This window comes from Rhinatrema bivittatum, chromosome 5 (assembly GCF_901001135.1).
Source record: "Rhinatrema bivittatum chromosome 5, aRhiBiv1.1, whole genome shotgun sequence".
NCBI classification, from domain to species: domain Eukaryota; kingdom Metazoa; phylum Chordata; class Amphibia; order Gymnophiona; family Rhinatrematidae; genus Rhinatrema; species Rhinatrema bivittatum.
In genome coordinates this window covers 363,764,411-363,782,733 of record NC_042619.1, presented here as the reverse complement: position 1 = coordinate 363,782,733, position 18,323 = coordinate 363,764,411, and the positions used below count along the sequence as shown (strand labels likewise).

General features: G+C 44.7%; 1 protein-coding gene across 1 annotated transcript in view; it reads right to left on the bottom strand.

The window, feature by feature from the left end:
* Positions 1–18,323, bottom strand: part of ABCC4 (ATP binding cassette subfamily C member 4) — a 1,099,276-nt gene that overhangs the window by 92,135 nt on the left and 988,818 nt on the right. The window contains exon 29 of the mRNA XM_029604735.1: positions 10,187–10,292. Coding sequence (XP_029460595.1) covers positions 10,187–10,292 — 106 coding nt within the window. The remainder of the gene's footprint in view (positions 1–10,186; positions 10,293–18,323) is intronic.

The window sequence follows — 18,323 nt, the reverse complement described above, 5'->3', positions numbered from 1 at the left end:
CCTGGAGGTCCAGCGGGGGTCAGGGAGCGATTTCCCGCCGCGAATCGTTTTCGTACGGAAAATGGCGCCGGCAGGAGATCGACTGCAGGAGGTCGTTCAGCGAGGCGCCGGAACCCTCGCTGAACGACCTCCTGCAGTCGATCTCCTGCCGGCGCCATTTTCCGTACGGAAACGATTCGCGGCGGGAAATCGCTCCCTGACCCCCGCCTGGACCTCCAGGAACTTTTGGCCAGCTTGGGGGGGGGCCTCCTGACCCCCACAAGACTTGCCAAAAGTCCAGCGGGGGTCCGGAAGGACCTCCTGCCGTCCAATCGTGTTCGTCCATGGCCGCCGCCATTTTTCGGCGCCATTTTGGAAAATGGCACCAGCTGAAGACAACAAGATTCAGTAGCAGGAGCCCGTTCCGGACCGCTGCCGTTCCGGACCGCCACTGGACCCGCAGGTTATTTAAGTCATTTGGGGGGGGGGGGTTCGGGAGGGTGGGGATTTAATTTAAAGGGTCGGGGGTGGGTTTTAGGGGGTTTTAATGTGCCGGTTTTGCGATTTTACGTTTTTTCGATTTTTCACGATTTTTCACTATATTTTACCCCCCCAAACGGCAACAATACGATTCCCTCCCCCTCCCAGCCGAAATCGATCGTTAAGACGATCGAGGACACGATTCACATCTCTACTATCCCATGTAACTGTTGCTAGTAATAGCAGTGGCTATTTTCTAAGTCAACTTAATTAATAGCAGGTAATGGACTTCTCCTCCAAGAACTTATCCAATCCTTTTTTAAACACAGCTACACTAACTGCACTAACCATATCCCCTGGCAACAAATTCCAGAGTTTAGTTGTGCATTGAGTGAAAAAGAACTTTCTTCGATTAGTTTTAAATGTGCCACATGCTAACTTCATGGAGTGCCCCCTAGTCCTTCTATTATCCAAAAGAGTAAATAACAGATTCACATTTACCCGTTCTAGACCTCTCATGATTTTCAACACCTCTATCATATCCGCCATCAGCCGTCTCTTCTCCAAGCCGAACAGTCCTAACCTCTTTATTCTTTCCTCATAGGGTAGCTGTTACATCCCCTTTATCATTTTGGTCACCATTCTCTGTACCTTCTCCATTGCAACTATATCTTTTTTGAGATGCGGCGACCAGAATTGTACACAGTATTCAAGGTGTGGTCTCGCCATGGAGCGATACAGAGGCATTATGACATTTTCTGTTTTATTCACCATTACCTTTCTAATAATTCCCAACATTCTGTTTGCTTTTTTGACTGCCGCAGCACACTGAACTGACGATTTCAATGTGTTATCCACTATGACGCCTAGATCTCTTTCTTGGGTGGTAGTTCCTAATATAGAACCTAACATTGTGTAACTATAGATTGGGTTATTTTTCCCTATATGCATCACCTTGCACATCCACATTAAATTTCATCTGCCATTTGTTGCGCCCATCGGTCGCAGATGGCTGCGACCTCTCATCCTGTCAATCATTGGGAGAATGGCGGACTCCGCCAACCAATGCCGACTTCCCCGGTGTCCCCGGGACAGCGTGGGCACTGCAGACCGCCATCTTACTTCTGGCATCACCTAGGCGCGTCATGGTGGGAACCTTGGGGGCGTCCCCTCCCGATGATGTCAGCACCGCTAGTGTACTTATACTGACTGGCCCATTGCTAAGACGAGTTAGCAAGGAGTTCTCTTGCTTGTTAAATCCGCTCTAACTTGGATCTTCTGTTCCAGACTCTCCTCCTGGCATTTGGACGCTCTGTGTACCCGCTCCTCGGGGGTTCTTCCGCGTTTTGGCTATCCGCGCCTCAGATGGCCCTCCTGCCTAGGAATTCCTGACCCGCTCCTCGGGTATCTCTGCGGGGACTTCCCTGTGTGAGTACATTTTCCAACTTCTATCAACCTCACTGAAGATTCCACAGTGTACCCCGTTCCTCGGGCCACTACCGTTCTTCAGTCTATCTACACTACTCATCCTGTGCCTCAGGATATTGCTCCAGCTATACAAGGTCTACGGCCTGGTTCCTGAATCACAGACCTCTGCCTCCTTGGCATCTATAGTACAGTTTCCTCGGCATTCCCCGCGCTGTGGGCCACTACCGGATCTGCACTCAGAGGTATTTCCATCAGCCTGCAGGAATCTCCTGGTGTACCCCGTGCTGCGGGCCATTACCAGATCTTCGTATCTACATTATCATCTTGACTACTGTATTTGCTCAAAGACTGTGTTTATTATAGTTCCCGCTCCTCGGGATATGTACTATCTTTTCTCCCTAATAAAGTCTCTCTCGCAGCTGTGTCCTACGTCTCTCCTCCCTGTGGGCAGAGACATCTCTCACCTCGGCCTGGGGTTCACAACTTCATCAAAACCATAACACCATTTGGATGCCCAATTTTCCAGCCTCACAAGGTCTTCCTGCAATTTATCACAATCAGCTTGTGATTTAACTATTCTGAATAATTTTGTGTCATGTGCAAATTTGATTACCTCACTCGTCGTATTTCTTTCCAGATCGTTTATAAATATATTGAAAAGTACGGGTCCCAATACAGATACCTGAGGCACTCCACTGCCCACTCCCCTCCACTGAGAAAATTGTCCATTTAATCCTACTCTGTTTCCTGTCTTTTAGCCAGTTTTTAATCCACAAAAGGACATCACCACCTATCCCATGACTTTTTACTTTTCTTAGAAGCCTCTCATGAGGAACTTTGTCATAAGTCTTCTGAAAATCCAAATACACTACATCTTCCGGTTCACCTTTATCTTTATGAGCGGAAGAGAAGGATACGTGTATAAAAGCTCTGTGCCCCAATGATGGGCAAAGATGTCCATTGCTGGAAGTTCGTCTGTCCTGAACAGAGATTGCTCACCTTGCAGTTGCATGGGGAGGCAAAGAGATCCACATTCGGAGTTCCCCACTGGTGGAAAATCCGGGCTGCCACTGTCGGATCCAGTGACCACTTGTGCAGTTGGAATGCATGGCTCAGGCAGTCCGCCACCACATTCAGTGTTCCGGCTAGATATATCGCTCACAGAGACATTCAATGTGCCAGAGCCCAGGACCAAATCTGCACTGCCTCCAGACAGAGGAGGAACGACTATATTCCTCCCTGCTTGTTGATGTACCACATTGCTACCTGATTGTCTGAATAAGGACTTTTTTGTGGGACCAACTGTTTCAAAATGTCCAAACAGTGTAACGAATCACCCAAAGCTCTAGGAAAGTTATCTGGCACAGAGATTCTTGAGCCATCCACCATCCCTGCGAGTGGAGCTTGCCATATGGGCTCCCCCACCCATGGGTGGAGGCATCGGTGGTAAGAACTACCTGAGGCAGGGCAGCCTGAAACGGGATCCCCTGTTCCAGATTGGAGAGGTGGCGTGATGGAGACATGCGCTTCAAGGTCCTGAGATGCCTGCTGCCATTGCTACCATAATGTCCATTGTGCCCTGCGCATGCAAAGGCGTGCCAATGGAGTGACATGGACAGAGGCAACCATGTGGCCTAACAGACGAAGCAGCAGGCAAGCAGAAACCTGCACTCGCCAGTGAGGACAGGGCAAGAGCCTGATCCTGGGGCAAGAACCCTTTTGCCTGACTCATGTCCAGTCTGGCTCCTATAAAGTCCAGATGGGGAGACAGGCAGAGGTGCGACTTTGGGTAGTTGATGACAAATCCCAGAGATTGCAGCACTCACATGGTGAGATTCAAGGCACATAGCGCTCCCTGCTGGGAGGCGCTTTTTTATCAGCCAGTCATCCAAGCAGGGGAACACATGTACCCCCTAACTTCTGAGGTGCGCTGCCTTCACTGCCAAGCACTTGGTGAAGACTTGAGGGCCTGAGGCCAAACCAAACGGAAGTACTCGGTATTGGTAATGAGCCCGCCCCACTACAAAGCAGATACTTCCTGTGGTTTGGGAAGATCGCAATGTGGACGTAGGCATTCTTGAGATCGAGGGAGCAGAGCCAGGAATTCCTCCTGGATTCCCAGAGAGACCATCTTGAATCTTTCCCTCTGAAGGAATCTGTTCAAGGCTCTGAGATCGAGAATGGGGCGCAATCCCTCAGTTCTCTTTGGTATCAGGAAGTACCTCGAGTAGAACCCTTGGCCCCGCTGGTGGAGAAGAACAGGTTCCATCGCTTCTGCCATTAGCAGGGCAGAGAGCTCTGTCTGAAGTATTTCTGGCAGAGTGAATAAACCCCACAATGGACATGGGGAAAGGTCCGTAGGGACATCCCTGAAATTCAGCCGATACCCCTGGCGAATGATTGCAAGAACCCACTGGTCTAACGTGATGTGCGGCCAGCGGTGGATGAAGTGAAGCAGCCTGCCTGCCATAGGGGGCATGCTGCCGGGGGTATGGCAGATTGACTCAAGCTCCCTCGCATCCAGTCAAAACCCCATGGCAAGGATCTGCTGAAGGGCTGGCTGGGGTCTGGGGGCACGTGGCTGGTGCAAACGACACCTGGAACCAGCTTGGGGGGTCCGAGTCCTTTGCCAATAGGAGTTTCTTGAGCTTTGTCGAGAGGCCTTCCTGGTGGAGGATGGCGGATCAGAAGTGCTAGCCGATAGCTGTTGAAGGGTCTCATGATGATCTTTCTACTGGTCTACGCATCCCCTGACCTTGTCCCAGAAGAGATTCTCTATTGTGCAGGGCAGATCAGCTAGCTTCTCCTGGACCTCCGGATGAAGGTCCAAAGCCCGGAGCCAGGCCATCCTATGGGCACCAATGCCCACTGCAGTCACCCTGGCCAGTGTTTCAAAAACATCATAGGTGGATCTAACCTCGTGTTTTCATGCCTCTAGACCCTGTTGTATCACAGCAGAGAACGCTTCCTGCTGCTGCTGTGGCAGGTGCCCCACCAGTTCCTGGTTCTGTTTCCACAGGTTCCAATTGTATTGGGTCATATACAATTGGTAGGAGGCAATGCAGGTAATAAGCTTAGTGCCCTGAAACTCCTTCCTACCAAGTGCATCCAGCTCCCTATGCTTGGCCTAGAGGGGCGGAGGCTTGGGTGTAGGAGCACTTGGCTTTTTTAACAGTGGACTCCAACACCACTGATTAGTGAGAGAGGTGGCGCCTCTCGAACCCCAATGCCTGTTGAATCAAATAGATGGCATTCGCCTTCCTATTGACAGGAGGAACTGACACCAGGTGATCCCAAATCTTCAGGAGAAGTTCCTTGAAGATCTCATGGACTGGAACAGCCAACATCTCCTTTGGCGCATCGACAAACTGGAGACCTTTTAGCATCTTGTATCGAGTGTTTTCCTCTGTGAGGAGCTGGAAGGGAATGGCTTCGGCCATTGCCTGGACAAATCCTGCAAAGGAGAGGTCCTCTGGCGGAGACCTGTGTCTCTTGTCCGGTAGCGAAGGCTCTGAGAGAAGATCACCGGAGTGCTCAGAAGAGGAGTCCGAAGTATCATCTCCCCAGGGGTTATAGGGGCCCTCTTCCCCGCTGATGTCCCTAGGCAACTGCTCGGGTGGGCCCTGTCAAAGCCGCTTGGTTTGGGTACCGAGGGAGCTGATGGCATCGAGGTCACTGGTGGCATCGAGGGCAGCAAAGGCACCAATGGTAGGGAAGTTCCCGACACCCTAGGCACGGGCTCAGGGAAGCATGGCCGTGGGACCAAAGGACATGATGGCGCCGGTGGCCGCAGCGTATCTTCCTCTTCAAAAGATCCGATAACAGGAATCGCTCCGGAAGAGGTAATTGGTGGCCGCTGGGGAACCGAAGGTCCCCCGGGCACCGGGTGCGTCAGAAGGACACAGAGGAGGATGTCCAGACGCTATAGCAGGAGCACCAACAGAGAAGACACAGGCTCCAGCACCGGTATGGGGGCCGGCACCAGGGACGGTTCGATATCAGTGGGGAACACCTGGGTTTATTGGGTCTATTGGAGGATGGGACCTCCATACCAAGGAGTTGCTTCAGCAGCGACATCACTGCCGATGTTGCACCAGATCCAAAGCCATGCGCCGACAGCAACTGGTGCTTTTGGGGTTTCCCTCGATGCTCGGCCAGGTTTTTCCCCGGTGCCGAGGATGCTGAAGATCTCGATGCATTTGAAAGTGTTGGCGATGGAGAGAGCCTATCACCGCCTCCTCTTTGGACGATCCTGCCGGGGGCGTAGAGATGGACAAATTATCTAAGGGCTCCCCTCGGCCCCCAGGTGTCGACATCCCTGATGCCAGCGTGGATGAAGTAGACTTTTTTGGACTGAAAAGCTTCTCCATTTTGTCCAGCAAAGCACAATGGCCTTTTGAGGTCATCTGATCACACAGCTGACATCCTCGGATGTCGTGTGATGCACCCAGGCAGAGGATGCAGCCCTCATGTGGATCAGTAATTGACATGGTCCATGGGCACTGCTGAAATCCGGACACTGCCATAAAAAATAATCAACGAGCGTTTGATAGCAAGCGGCCACCAAGAAGTGACACGTCGGGAATCGACTGCAAGGAAGCAAAAAGGAGAAGCCTACCACGTCGCTAAGAGGCACTGACTGTAGAAGGGGGACCCAACGCTGAAGAACAAGAAAATCTGAATAAGAAAAACTTCATAGAGCACAGCTCCTAAACTGTGAGGCAACTAACACCACAGAAAAAAAGAGTGAAGGGGAACCCTGCGTGCACATGCAGATAGTGGCATACTGGGCATGCTCAGTGTGCTAGTCAAAGTTTCTAGAAACTTTGACAAAAGTTTTCCGTGCCAGGCTCCATCTGATGTCACCCATCTGTGAGGACTACCATCCTGCTTGTCCTAGGAGAAACTATATTGTAATAAAGAGAAAATGAAGAGTAAAGGGGGGGGGGGGCAATAACTAAAAGCAATGGAAGATAAGCAGCTGGAGTTACTCAGCTAGTTCTCTTTTGACTGATCTGCTAAAGCCTGAATACTCTGGTCTTTCATGTGTGCGTTGTGGTTATTCTGGTGTGACTGTGTATGGATGTTGAAGAACAAGAAAATCAGAATAAGAAAAACTTCGTAAAGCAGAGCTCCCAAACTGTGAGGCAACTAACACCGCAGAAAAAAATGAGTGAAAGGGGACCCTGCGTGGACGTGCAGATAGTGGCATACTGGGCATGCCATGCCAGGCTCCATCTGATGTCACCCATCTACCATCCTGCTGTTATGACCGTTCACCACTGTATTCTCCATTGTCAATAAAAATGAAGTTTAAAAAAAAACCAAAAAACTAATAAGGATTTTAAAAAAAACCTCCCACTCGCCATATCTGAGAAATTTCAATTTCCAGTCATTCTGAGATTGTTGTGCATTAGTGGGTGTGGGAAAGCACACAAAGTTTCTCCTCTCTCTCATATATTCACACACACTTACATTTGCTCATACATATTTATGCTCGCGCAGTCATATCTTCTCTCTCTCATGCATGCAGTCGCTCTCTCCCACATATGAATGCATGCACATACACACATACATACATACATAAATATATACATGCTCCCTCTCACACATATGCTCACACATTGACTGACGCTAATGCACTCCCCCCACACACGAACTACCTCTCTTACATGCTTCTGCTGTCTCACAAACACACACACATGCGCCTTAGCTTCTTTTCTTCCACTTCCTCCCCCAGCAGCCCTGAGCCGACCTCTTCACTTTGGCCTCCACTGTTGTGGAAGTGGACCCTTGTATAGAGGTAGCGGACTACCGTCGAAGGGCGAGGCCTCTTGGACTGAAGAGACTTGCTAGAAGTCTTCACCCTGGAAGCATGCGACCCCCCCAGGAGAAGCCCGTAGGGGTCCGGCTGCTGGGACTTTGGCGACGCCTCTGAAGACTGTAGAAATTCTGGATGCAGGCGCCTCCTGCAGGTCGTGGTTTCTAGATGGCTGGCGCCTCCAGCAGGTCGAGACAGTCTGAGGACGAAGACGAAGAAGAGTCCAAACCGGTCCGGGAGTCAATATACCAGCGGGGTCCGAATCCAGTCCAGGGTCAAGGCAGGAGACGGGTCCAAAGCCGTACCGTGGTCAAGCCGGGAGAAGGGTCCAATGCCGAATCAGAGTCAAGCCAGGAGAAGACACGTCCACCAGTCCAGGGGTCAGGAGCCAAGAATCAATTCACGGAGCAGGGAAGAAGAACAGGACCAAGAACCAAGAACCAGGAGCCAGGAACACACTCAGGTCGGAACCTCAATACCAAGGCAAGGTCTGAGGGGCAGACCTTGCCTTTAAACACAGGAACCTGGAGGAGGTGCTTCAGAAGGGAGCCACGACACTTCCTGTCATGGCCCCTTTAAATCTTGTCTTCATTTGCGGGCCGTGGGTCAGAGTCCATTTATATTGCAGATAGCGGGTGTTGCTTGTACGTCCAACAGATGGTGCTGTTTTTCCAAAAAAGCATGTTTTTACCTGTCACAGGTGTGACATCTATATAATATAGGTATATAAAAATACGCACGTATTCGAATGCAACGTTGTGTCAAAAATTTCAAAGCAATCGGTGAAGAACTTTTGGATATTTAAGAACAAACGAACATTTACATTTTTATTTATATAGATTGTTAATAACTGTTTTATTCATTATCGTAGCTATTCGTCAATTTTTTGATTGAAAAATGTCTCTCTACAACATTTCGACCGACACGTTAAAATTTCTCAAGTTATGAAGAGCCTATATTGTTAGAATTTTATCTGTTAGGGCACTAATTATTAATTTTTACCGCTTTTTATATGAATGAATGTATACTGTTTGTTTTTAAATTATGTATGTTTTATTGTAAACCGCCTAGACAGCCAGATCTTGACCATTTCGCTGTATATAAAAACTTTTAAAATTAAAAAAAAAAAAAAATAAAGCCCAGATCCAAGCAATGTCCAAAATAGCTATTTTCTACCTCCACCAGCCCAGCCACTTCTGAACTCTCTAGGATGGCAATACCTTTGCAACTGTTCTCCAAGATTTGACAATCTCCTGTAACTCCATCTACACTAGAATCCCTAACACACTAAACCACTGCCTGCAGCATATAAAACACACTGCACTCCGCATGATAATGAAGGCAAACAAATGTAACTACATAACCCCCATTCTAAAAACACTATATAGGCTCCTATCACTCTACCATACTAAATTCTTCTCCTAGCCTATAAAACACTCAAATGCCTAGCCCCCACCTATTTCAGGAGATACCCCTAAACACCACCTACTCACCCCCCTATATTCACAAACCCAGGCACATCTGATAGTGCCATCCCCAAAAATAATGAGCTTCACCTATACCAGGAAGAAAACCTTTACAGGTTGGGTTCCAGTACTGTGGACATCAGACTCACATCAGACTCATCCTGATTCTCTTATCCTTTAGGAAACTGGAAAAAATCTAACTCTAAAGCAGCATTCTGTGTCAAACAATAAGACAAACTCTACAAAAGACTGCACATATCCCCTTAAACTCTATTGAACTATTTATAATTAGAGAGGTCCATATTCAGAAATACCTACATCTTCTGAAGCAGCAGAGGGGATGACATCGAGAGCCCTCTCCTCACCCCGCAATCCCAGCAACTGAAAGGGGATTGGTAAAGTGTCTGGTGGGGGGGGGGGGGAGGATTTGTGTTGGGGTGGGGGGAAGGGACATATAGGAGGGGACACTGCAAATTTATTTTAGCAAACTGGGTAAAGGATGGGTGGGAGCCAGTGAGCAAACCCACATCATTGTTATTTTTAATTTGTGTGAAGAGGGTTGGGGATTGGGGGGGGGGGGGCTCAATATGGCAGGGTTCATTTTTCAGACACTGGGGTAAGGGAGAGAGAATTGGGTTGCCAAGCCCGGGATGCATTTTTTTTTTTTTTGACAACTAGGTCAGCACTTAACTGGCTATATTTTTTTAAATATAGCTGGTTAAGCCTAAAGTTGGGAATATGTTTACCAGACAACTTTAGACCTGCACCCTGGATTGGGTAGTTAGCTAAAAACCTTAGTTCAGCTATCTCCTAATATCAGAGTTACCAAGATGCAGATCTATAATGAAACATATTTGAAGACTGGTAGTCATATAAAAATAGGCATTTAGCTGTAGTAGAAAAGAAAAAAAAATTCCCTCTATACAAGTACGGATCAGCATGAAATTTGGCTGATCAGATATATATATTTCATTAGAACAGATATAAACCTTGGTTTGATGTTATTTCTTACCATAATCTTGTCACTGTCAATAATGGTATTCAATCTGTGTGCAATTGTCAATACAGTGCACTGAGCAAATTTTTCACGGATTGTCTTCTGAATCAGTTCATCAGTTCTAATAAAAACCAAAACAATTGCATTAACCAATTCATCTGTCTTATTAACCAAGAAGCTTAAGAATTATTTCAAGTTATATCACTTCAATGCTATATGAAGCATGGTGTTTTCACTTTTAACATTTTTTGACAAAACTGCAGACCACGTCATATAATGAAATTGGAAATCTACCAAAAAAAAAAATGCCTTTCAATTTATCTATGAAAACATTTCCTTCTGAAAGCCTCACATTGTACACGTATTGAAGAGGCTGGTCTAATATAGCCTAAGAATTCATTATCATTTTCACTTATTTTTCAATAGGCAGTAATTCAATGTGGGCAGCAAACAAAGAATCACACTGTGATGCAGAACAAGGGAAACATTTTCCCCAAGGTTTGAGAACATTAGATATCTTCACAAATGACTTCATTCTCTTTGAACTCAACTCTTCGGTTGGAGCTTTGATGGATTACAGCAAAAGAAAGCTGTGCTACCTACATTGTCAGTGCCTATTGAGAACACCTCATGACTAACGTAGCATTAGGCTAACCTCACACACCCTCACACAAACGGTATCACACAAAATGTGGCACCTGAATAACCACAAGGAAGGCCTCCCATTCTATGCTGCAAGGTTTGGAAAATTGTACAGTGAAGTTCTTTATTTTATTTCTTTATTTTTTTTAGATTCTATGATAAATCTGTGGCACATTTAAATAATTCTGTTCATGGGTGGCTGTAACAATAAGCACAAAGCACATTTTTACTGAAAATGAATGTTTAAAATATTTTCCATGAAATATTTTAGCGAAAATAGATTCTCAACCTTTGCTGAGCAAACAAATAACTTCTTTTATTCTATCCACCTCTGTTCTCCATCTGTTCTTTGCAATTACATTCTTTCCATCATTTCATTAGTCTTATCTCTTCTCTTGCCCCACCTTCTCACAAGTCTCTCTCCCCATCTAAGTTACCTATTTTCCTCTTACATGCTTGTGCTTCCTCAGTCCATCTTCCTCCTCCTCTCTCACTCCTCCTTTAATTTACCTTTCAGTCTCTCCTGCTCTATCACTTCTTTTTTCTCTCTCAAGTTGCCTTGCAATTTTCTCAGGTCTTTCAACCCTCCTGCTTCATTTCCAGAATCTGACCTCGTTCCTCATCTCTTCTTTCCATGCCTCCCTCTCCAGTATCTCATCACTCATTCCCCTCCTTCCACGTTTCTCCTGCCTCACCTACCGCTCAGCTGCTGCCATCTGTGCTAATTTTCAGCTACAATGGCGACCAACACAAAACACCAACAACACATCTCAAATGTTTTTCTATTTATCTGAAAGACTAAGATAATTTCCATCAGTAGAACTTTTTACCAATAGAATATCTCAATTCATGGGCCTATGAATTTGAGGAATATGTCTACAGAAGATTCTAAGTGTGTAATTATAAATCTCTCTCTATGTGGCTATACACATGCACTAGAATTACATTCTAAATCAATGAAATATAGCACGGTGATGACAGTGGCTTAATACCCATAGATAAAAGCCCAATATATTATTGTCTCCTTAAAATCAGCATTTTGAAAGGCAACGATTTTCTTCCATAATCTCAGATTCTAGACTACATCTATATAATTACTCTTTGTCTGAGTTTGTTAAGAAAAGTAAAAAACTAAGTAAAGTGAGTGCTATGTGCTTTAATATATTATGCTATGAATCCCAATGTGAACTGTGGAATATGCAGTTTATAAACCTTTAAAACAAAAATCTAAAGTAAGAAGAGGAAGTAACTGACAGGAGATGTACAGATGGGAGACATGCAATATACCATATGGCTGGCAACATGGGCCATGAAATCTCTGAAGCTAAGCTGGGCTGGACTTGACATTATTTCCATGAGATGCTTGGAAAGAACAGTCGTTTTGATAACCCATACCCCCTATTAATCATCGTAAGAGTATAGATGTTAATTCCAGTAAAAATGCTTTATTTCAGCACAGGAGCCACAATCTGGTGTGCTGAAATTCCCACCATAAAAAGAATTTAATTAAAAAGGAAAAAAATAGCAACTACTCCATTCCGATTTATGCATCCCTTAAGCCACCTTCAGAAGAAAACATTATGAAATTAATAAAACATAGGAAAGCTTTATAATGAAAATGCAACCAATGGCAGCAAACTAAGAGTGAATCTATGTCCAGCACTGGCATCACCTACAGAGCCTGCACAGCAACTAGAGAGTACTGCAGGTGTAAAGGTAAAAAACCCATATGGAGTTTTAAAATTAGGAAAAATGAAAAGCTTGACTCAAGAACTGGTTTACAAGCCAAGAGATGTTTAGAAAGGTACTGAAAAAAATAATTAAAGGAACGAGCCTCTACCAATTCTTTAGAGTTCTGAATGAACCACAATAGAAATGTTTAGTATTTTATTTATTTATTTATTTGTTTTTCTATACCGATGTTCATCGGACATATCACGCCGGTAGAGTTCTCTGTGCAGTAACTTATCCTCAACAATATACATATTTCAGGACCAATGTAGGGTACTACCTTTTTGTGAACTCCACCTTCCCTGTCTTCCTAAATCACTAAGTTATTTGATTCAAAGAAACTGGGTGGTAGCTTGTTACTTTCCTCTGATTTCCAAAAATATGTTTCAACCCCTTTTTATTTTAAAGAGAAAGGGAAAAAAAGATTCAGATACATTTGATTGAAGTTATTACCATGATGACGCCTATCAGACATAGACTGTTGTATGACAGAAATGGTTTTAGATTAAATTAAATTTAATCATATTAAAGCCTCATTGTTCAGGATTTAAGAATGAGGAGATAAAATAACTGGGGTATCCAGGACCCATCCCCCCCCTTAAGTTACAACTAACCTATCCAGTCAGAGTGTGCATACAAAATACACACAGTCCAATATATTGCTTTGAACTAAATGGCTGCAGCTTTATTATTATTAATAAAGATAAACAGGTGCTCAGCATCTACGTTACACAGCTTCACTCTTCACCCCCACCCCCTGCCCTCTGGGGGAGGGTCCTGTACCGCCCTTGTTTCAGGTGCAGTCTCCAAGATACCCTTCCTGGCCACTTTGGCAGGCTGCACTCCGGACCTATGCGAGCCGTAGCATACTACTGTCAAAGACTGCCCTTTTCCAAGGCCTGGCATGTATCGCATGGCTTTGCCTCTTGAATGTGAGCTGGGAACTGTCTAGGCTCACTACGCTGAAGGAGACTTATCAAATACTGGTCACCTGGACCTGCCTTCCCATCTATTCCCACTGAGGATCATACACCTGCTGCAACAGAGTACACAATGTTTTCATCTCTCTTAATTCACCTATATCTAACATAACATGCCTAACGGTATAAGACTAGTGAAAATCAGACAGGGAGAGGTGAGAGGGAAAGCAGCTGATGCAGTGAGGGAAGACTGTGATCACAAAGGGGAGAGAGTCAGGCTCCTCACCCCTTCAGTCCGGGCAGCTGGTTAATCAGGATTCGCATCAGGGCTGGCTGCCCGACAACATCATTTCGAGACCAGCCGAGATGGGACCGGGAACAGGCAGCACAGCATGGAGACCTTGCACTTGGAAAAAGGAGGAGGGTGAACAGCAGAAAATGAAGTTGCCCCTCCCTGACTAGCCGAAACATGAGGGCCCCTCATCCATGGCACCACTGACTGGACCAGTGAGTACAAGGGGAAGGAGGGGGGAAGCGCCAGCAGCAAGCGGTAAGTATGAAGGAGACCGAGTGTGCTGCAGCCACTCCTTACTCAGTGTTTCTACATTAGAAGAGGATGTTGGGGGAGACCCTTTCTGGAGAAGGATTTTATGGGTGATGATTCAGATGAACTGAACTAAATCACGGTGAACCTGGAAGTTGTGGTAGGCCTAATTGACAAACAGAAGAGTAGTAAATCACCTGGACCAGATGGCATGCACCCCAGGGTTCTGGAAGAACTAAAAAATGAAATTTCAGACCTATTTCAATTAATTTGTAACCTATCATTAAAATCATCCAAAGTGCCTGAAGACTGGAAGATGGCCAATGTAACCCCAATATTTAAAAAGGGATCCAGGGGTGATCTGGGAAACTATAGACTGGTGAGCCTGACTTTAGTGCCGGGAAAAATCGTGGAAACTGTTATGAAGAATAAAATCACAAAACATTTAGATAAACATGTTTTGATGGGACACAGCCAACATGGATTTACCCAAGGGAAGTCTTGCCTCCCAATCTACTACATTTTTTTGAAGGGGTGAATAAATATGTGGTAGCTGTGATGTATTTGGATTTTCAGAAGGTTGTCAATAAAGTTCCACATAAGAGGCTTCTAAAAAAACTAAAAAGTCATGGGATAGGAGGCGATGTCCTTTTGTGGATTGCAAGCTGGTTAAAAGACAGGAAACAGAGAGTAAGATTAAATTGTCTGTTTTCTCAGTGGAGTGCCTCAGGGATCTGTACTTGGACTGATGAGTGAGGTGATCAAATTTGTGGATGATACAAAATTATGCAAAGTAATTAAATCTCAAGCAGATTGTGATGAATTTGAAGAGGATCTTGCGAGACTGGAAGATTGGGCTTCCAAATGGCAGATGAAATTTAATGTGGACAGGTGTAAAGTAATGCATATAGGGAAAAATAACCCTTAATGTAGTTTCACAATGTTAGGTTCTATCTTAGGAATTAATACCCAGGAAAGAGATCTAGGTGTCATAGTGGATAATACATTGAAATCATCGACTCCGTGTGCTGTGGCAATCAAAAAAGCAAACAGAATGTTAGTAATTATCAGGAAGGGAATGGCAAATAAAAGGATGGATGTCATAATGCCTCTGAATCGCTCCATGGTGAGACCATAACTTGAATACTGTGTGCAAACCTGGTCGCCAAATCAAAAAAAAGATATAGTTGCACTGGGGAAGTGCAGAAAAGGGCGACCAAAATGAAAAGGGGTATGGAATGGTTGCCCTATGAGGAAAGGCTAAAGAAGTTAGGGCTGTTCAGTTTGGAGAAGAGACGACTGAGAGGGGATATGATAGAGGTCTATAAAATCATAAAAGGACTTGAAAAAGTTAATGTAAATTGGTTATTTACGCTCTCAGATAATAGAAGGACTAGGGGGCACTCCATGAAGTTAGCAAGTAGCTCACTTAAAACAAATCGAAGAAAATTCTCTCTCATTCTGCACATAGTTAAGCTCTGGAATTCATTGCCAGAGGATGTGGTTCTAGCAGTTAGTGTAACTGGGTTTAAAAATGATTTGGATAAGTTCATAGAGGAAAAACCCATAAACTGCTATTGATTAATAAGCAATAGTAGCTTGAGATTTATTTCATGTTTGGGAACTTGTCAGGTACTTGTGACTTGGATTGGCCACTGTTGGAAACAGGATACTACGCTTGATGGTCCCTTGGTCTGACTTATGTTCTTATTTTATTTATTTATTTATTTCAGATTTTTATATACCGGCATTCGAGACAGCAGTCACATCGTGCTGGTTCACATAAAACAGGGGTGCATAGTAAACATAACTATAACAATGGTGCGGAAAAGGCAGTTACATATAACAGGGTGATAAGAACTTGGCTGAGAAGGAAGAGAAAGGACAGGTTATAATTCACACAGGTAAACGATAGAATATAAGGTTAACCATGGAGTAGTTGGAGAATAGTTAACCATGTTGGAGATTAATTAACCATGGTGTAGTTGGATATTAGGGGTGGCTTGGGGTTGTTCGATCAATTGGCCTCCGGGAAAGCTTGTGTGAATATCCAGGTCTTTAGTCTTTTTTTGAAGGTTGAGATGCATGGTTCTGTTCTGATGTTTGAGGGGATGGAATTCCATAACGGTGGAATGGCTGTAGAGAAAGCCCGGTTTCTTAGTGTGCAGAGTCTGGTGGATTTGGACGGTGGTACCTGTAGCGATCCCTTGTATGCATCTCTTGTCGGTCTTGACGAATTGTGTAGTCGGAGAGGGATCTGTAGGTCCATGGGAGCCAGTTGGTGTATATTTTTGTATGTGGTAAGAATGGCCTTGTATATTATTCTAAAGTGTATAGGTAGCCAATGGAGGCTCTTTAGAATAGGGGTTATGTGGTCCCTTCTCCTGGTATTTGTCAGAATTCGTGCCGCTGCATTTTGCACCATCTGAAGCGGTTTGGTGTATGAAGCAGGAAGGCCAAGTAGGATGGTGTTACAATAGTCTAATTTTGAAAAAATGATTGCTTGTAGAATAGTTCTGAAATCTTGGGCATGGAAAAGCGGTCTAATTCTTTTTAGCACTTGTAGTTGGTAGAAACAGTCTTTGGTGGTTTTATTAATAGTGGCTTTGAAATTCAGGCGATTATCAATTAGGACTCCTAGGTCTCTCACTTGTGTGATTGTTGGCGTGGCTTGTTGTGCGGAGATGATGGTGCTGTTTTCTGAGGCGATGAGCAGGAGTTCAGTTTTGCCGGAATTTAATACCAGGTTTAGGCTGGTGAGGAGGAGTTTAATTTTTTGAAGGCATGTATCCCAGTAAGCCAGAGTTTTTGCGAAGGAATCCTTAATGGGTATCAGGACCTGGATATCGTCCGCGTAAAGGAAGTGTTTGAGGTTGAGGTCGGTGAGAAGTTGGCATAGCGGTATGAGGTAAATGTTAAATAAAGTAGGAGACAGGGAGGACCCCTGTGGGACTCCTACTGACGACGGGTGTTGAGAGGATTCTTTGTTCTGTATCTTGACCTTGTATCCTCTATTGCTGAGAAATGATATGAACCAAGATAGAGCTGTGCCTGAGATACCTATGGAGGCTAACTGTTTAATGAGTAATGAATGATTGACGGTGTCAAAGGCTGAGGACAGGTCCAGTAGGATCAGTAAAAAGGCTTGACCTTTATCGAGGCCCAGGATGAGGTGATCTGTTAAGGAAATGAGGAGAGATTCCGTGCTTAGTGATTTGCGGAAACCGTATTGTGATGGGAATAGGAGGTTATTTTCTTCAATGTAGTTTGAGAGTCGGGTGTTCACCAATTTCTCCATAATCTTGGCTATGAAGGGGAGGTTGGCGATCGGATGGTAGTTGTTTGGGTCATTAGGATCTAGATTAGGTTTCTTGAGTAGTGGTTTTAGAGAGGCCAATTTTAGGTCATCTGGGTAAGATCCTTGTGTTATTGAGCAATTTATGATGTCTGACAGGGATTTGGAGATGGAGTCAGGAATTGATAGAAGCAATTTCGAGGGAATGTGGTCCGAAGGGTGAGAAGATGGTTTCATTTTCCGTAGTATACCTTGGATTTCAATGGAAGAAGTAAGTTCCAGTTCTTCTAAGCGGGAATTTTTGAAGGCGTTCTGAGGTGGAGTTGAAGTAGATGCGGTGTTAGGGGACAGTTGAGTTAGAAGTTTGCTGATTTTGTTGTTGAAAAATAGCGCTAGTTCTTCCGCTTTAGCTTTGGCTTGGTTGGGAGCGATTTCTGAAGGGTTTATTTGAGTGAGGTTAGAGACGTAGCTAAAGAGGGCTTTAGCGTCGAAGATTAGGTGGTGGATCTTGGATGCGTAGTAGTTCCTCTTGGATCTTAATGTATTGGATTTGTATTGGTGAAGAGTTAATTTATAGGTAGATAGAGTGATGGTGCATGGGTTTTTGCGCCATTTAGCCTCATTTTGTCTTAGCATTCTTGTCAGGTACTTGTGACTTGGATTGGCCACTGTTGGAAACAGGATACTACGCTTGATGGTCCCTTGGTCTGACTTATGTTCTTATGTTCTCTAAAGGGAAGGAATGTCTTTTGGGTGTCTTTTGTTTTTCCTTTTTTCTCATCTTGGTCTCCCGTTTGGTGTTGGACTTATAGGTGCGGTTCCCTTATAGTCAGAATTAGAGAAAATAAGCACATTGCTGGTAGTTTTACTTTTTTAAAAAATGTATCTGTATTTGACTTTCTTTTCTTATTCCAATTAATGTTCTCTATATGGTAACTAATTTAATGTAAAACATTTATGTTTCATATAGCTATATATCCTAAGACGATAACTTTCAAACCGGTATGTGTGCACACATTT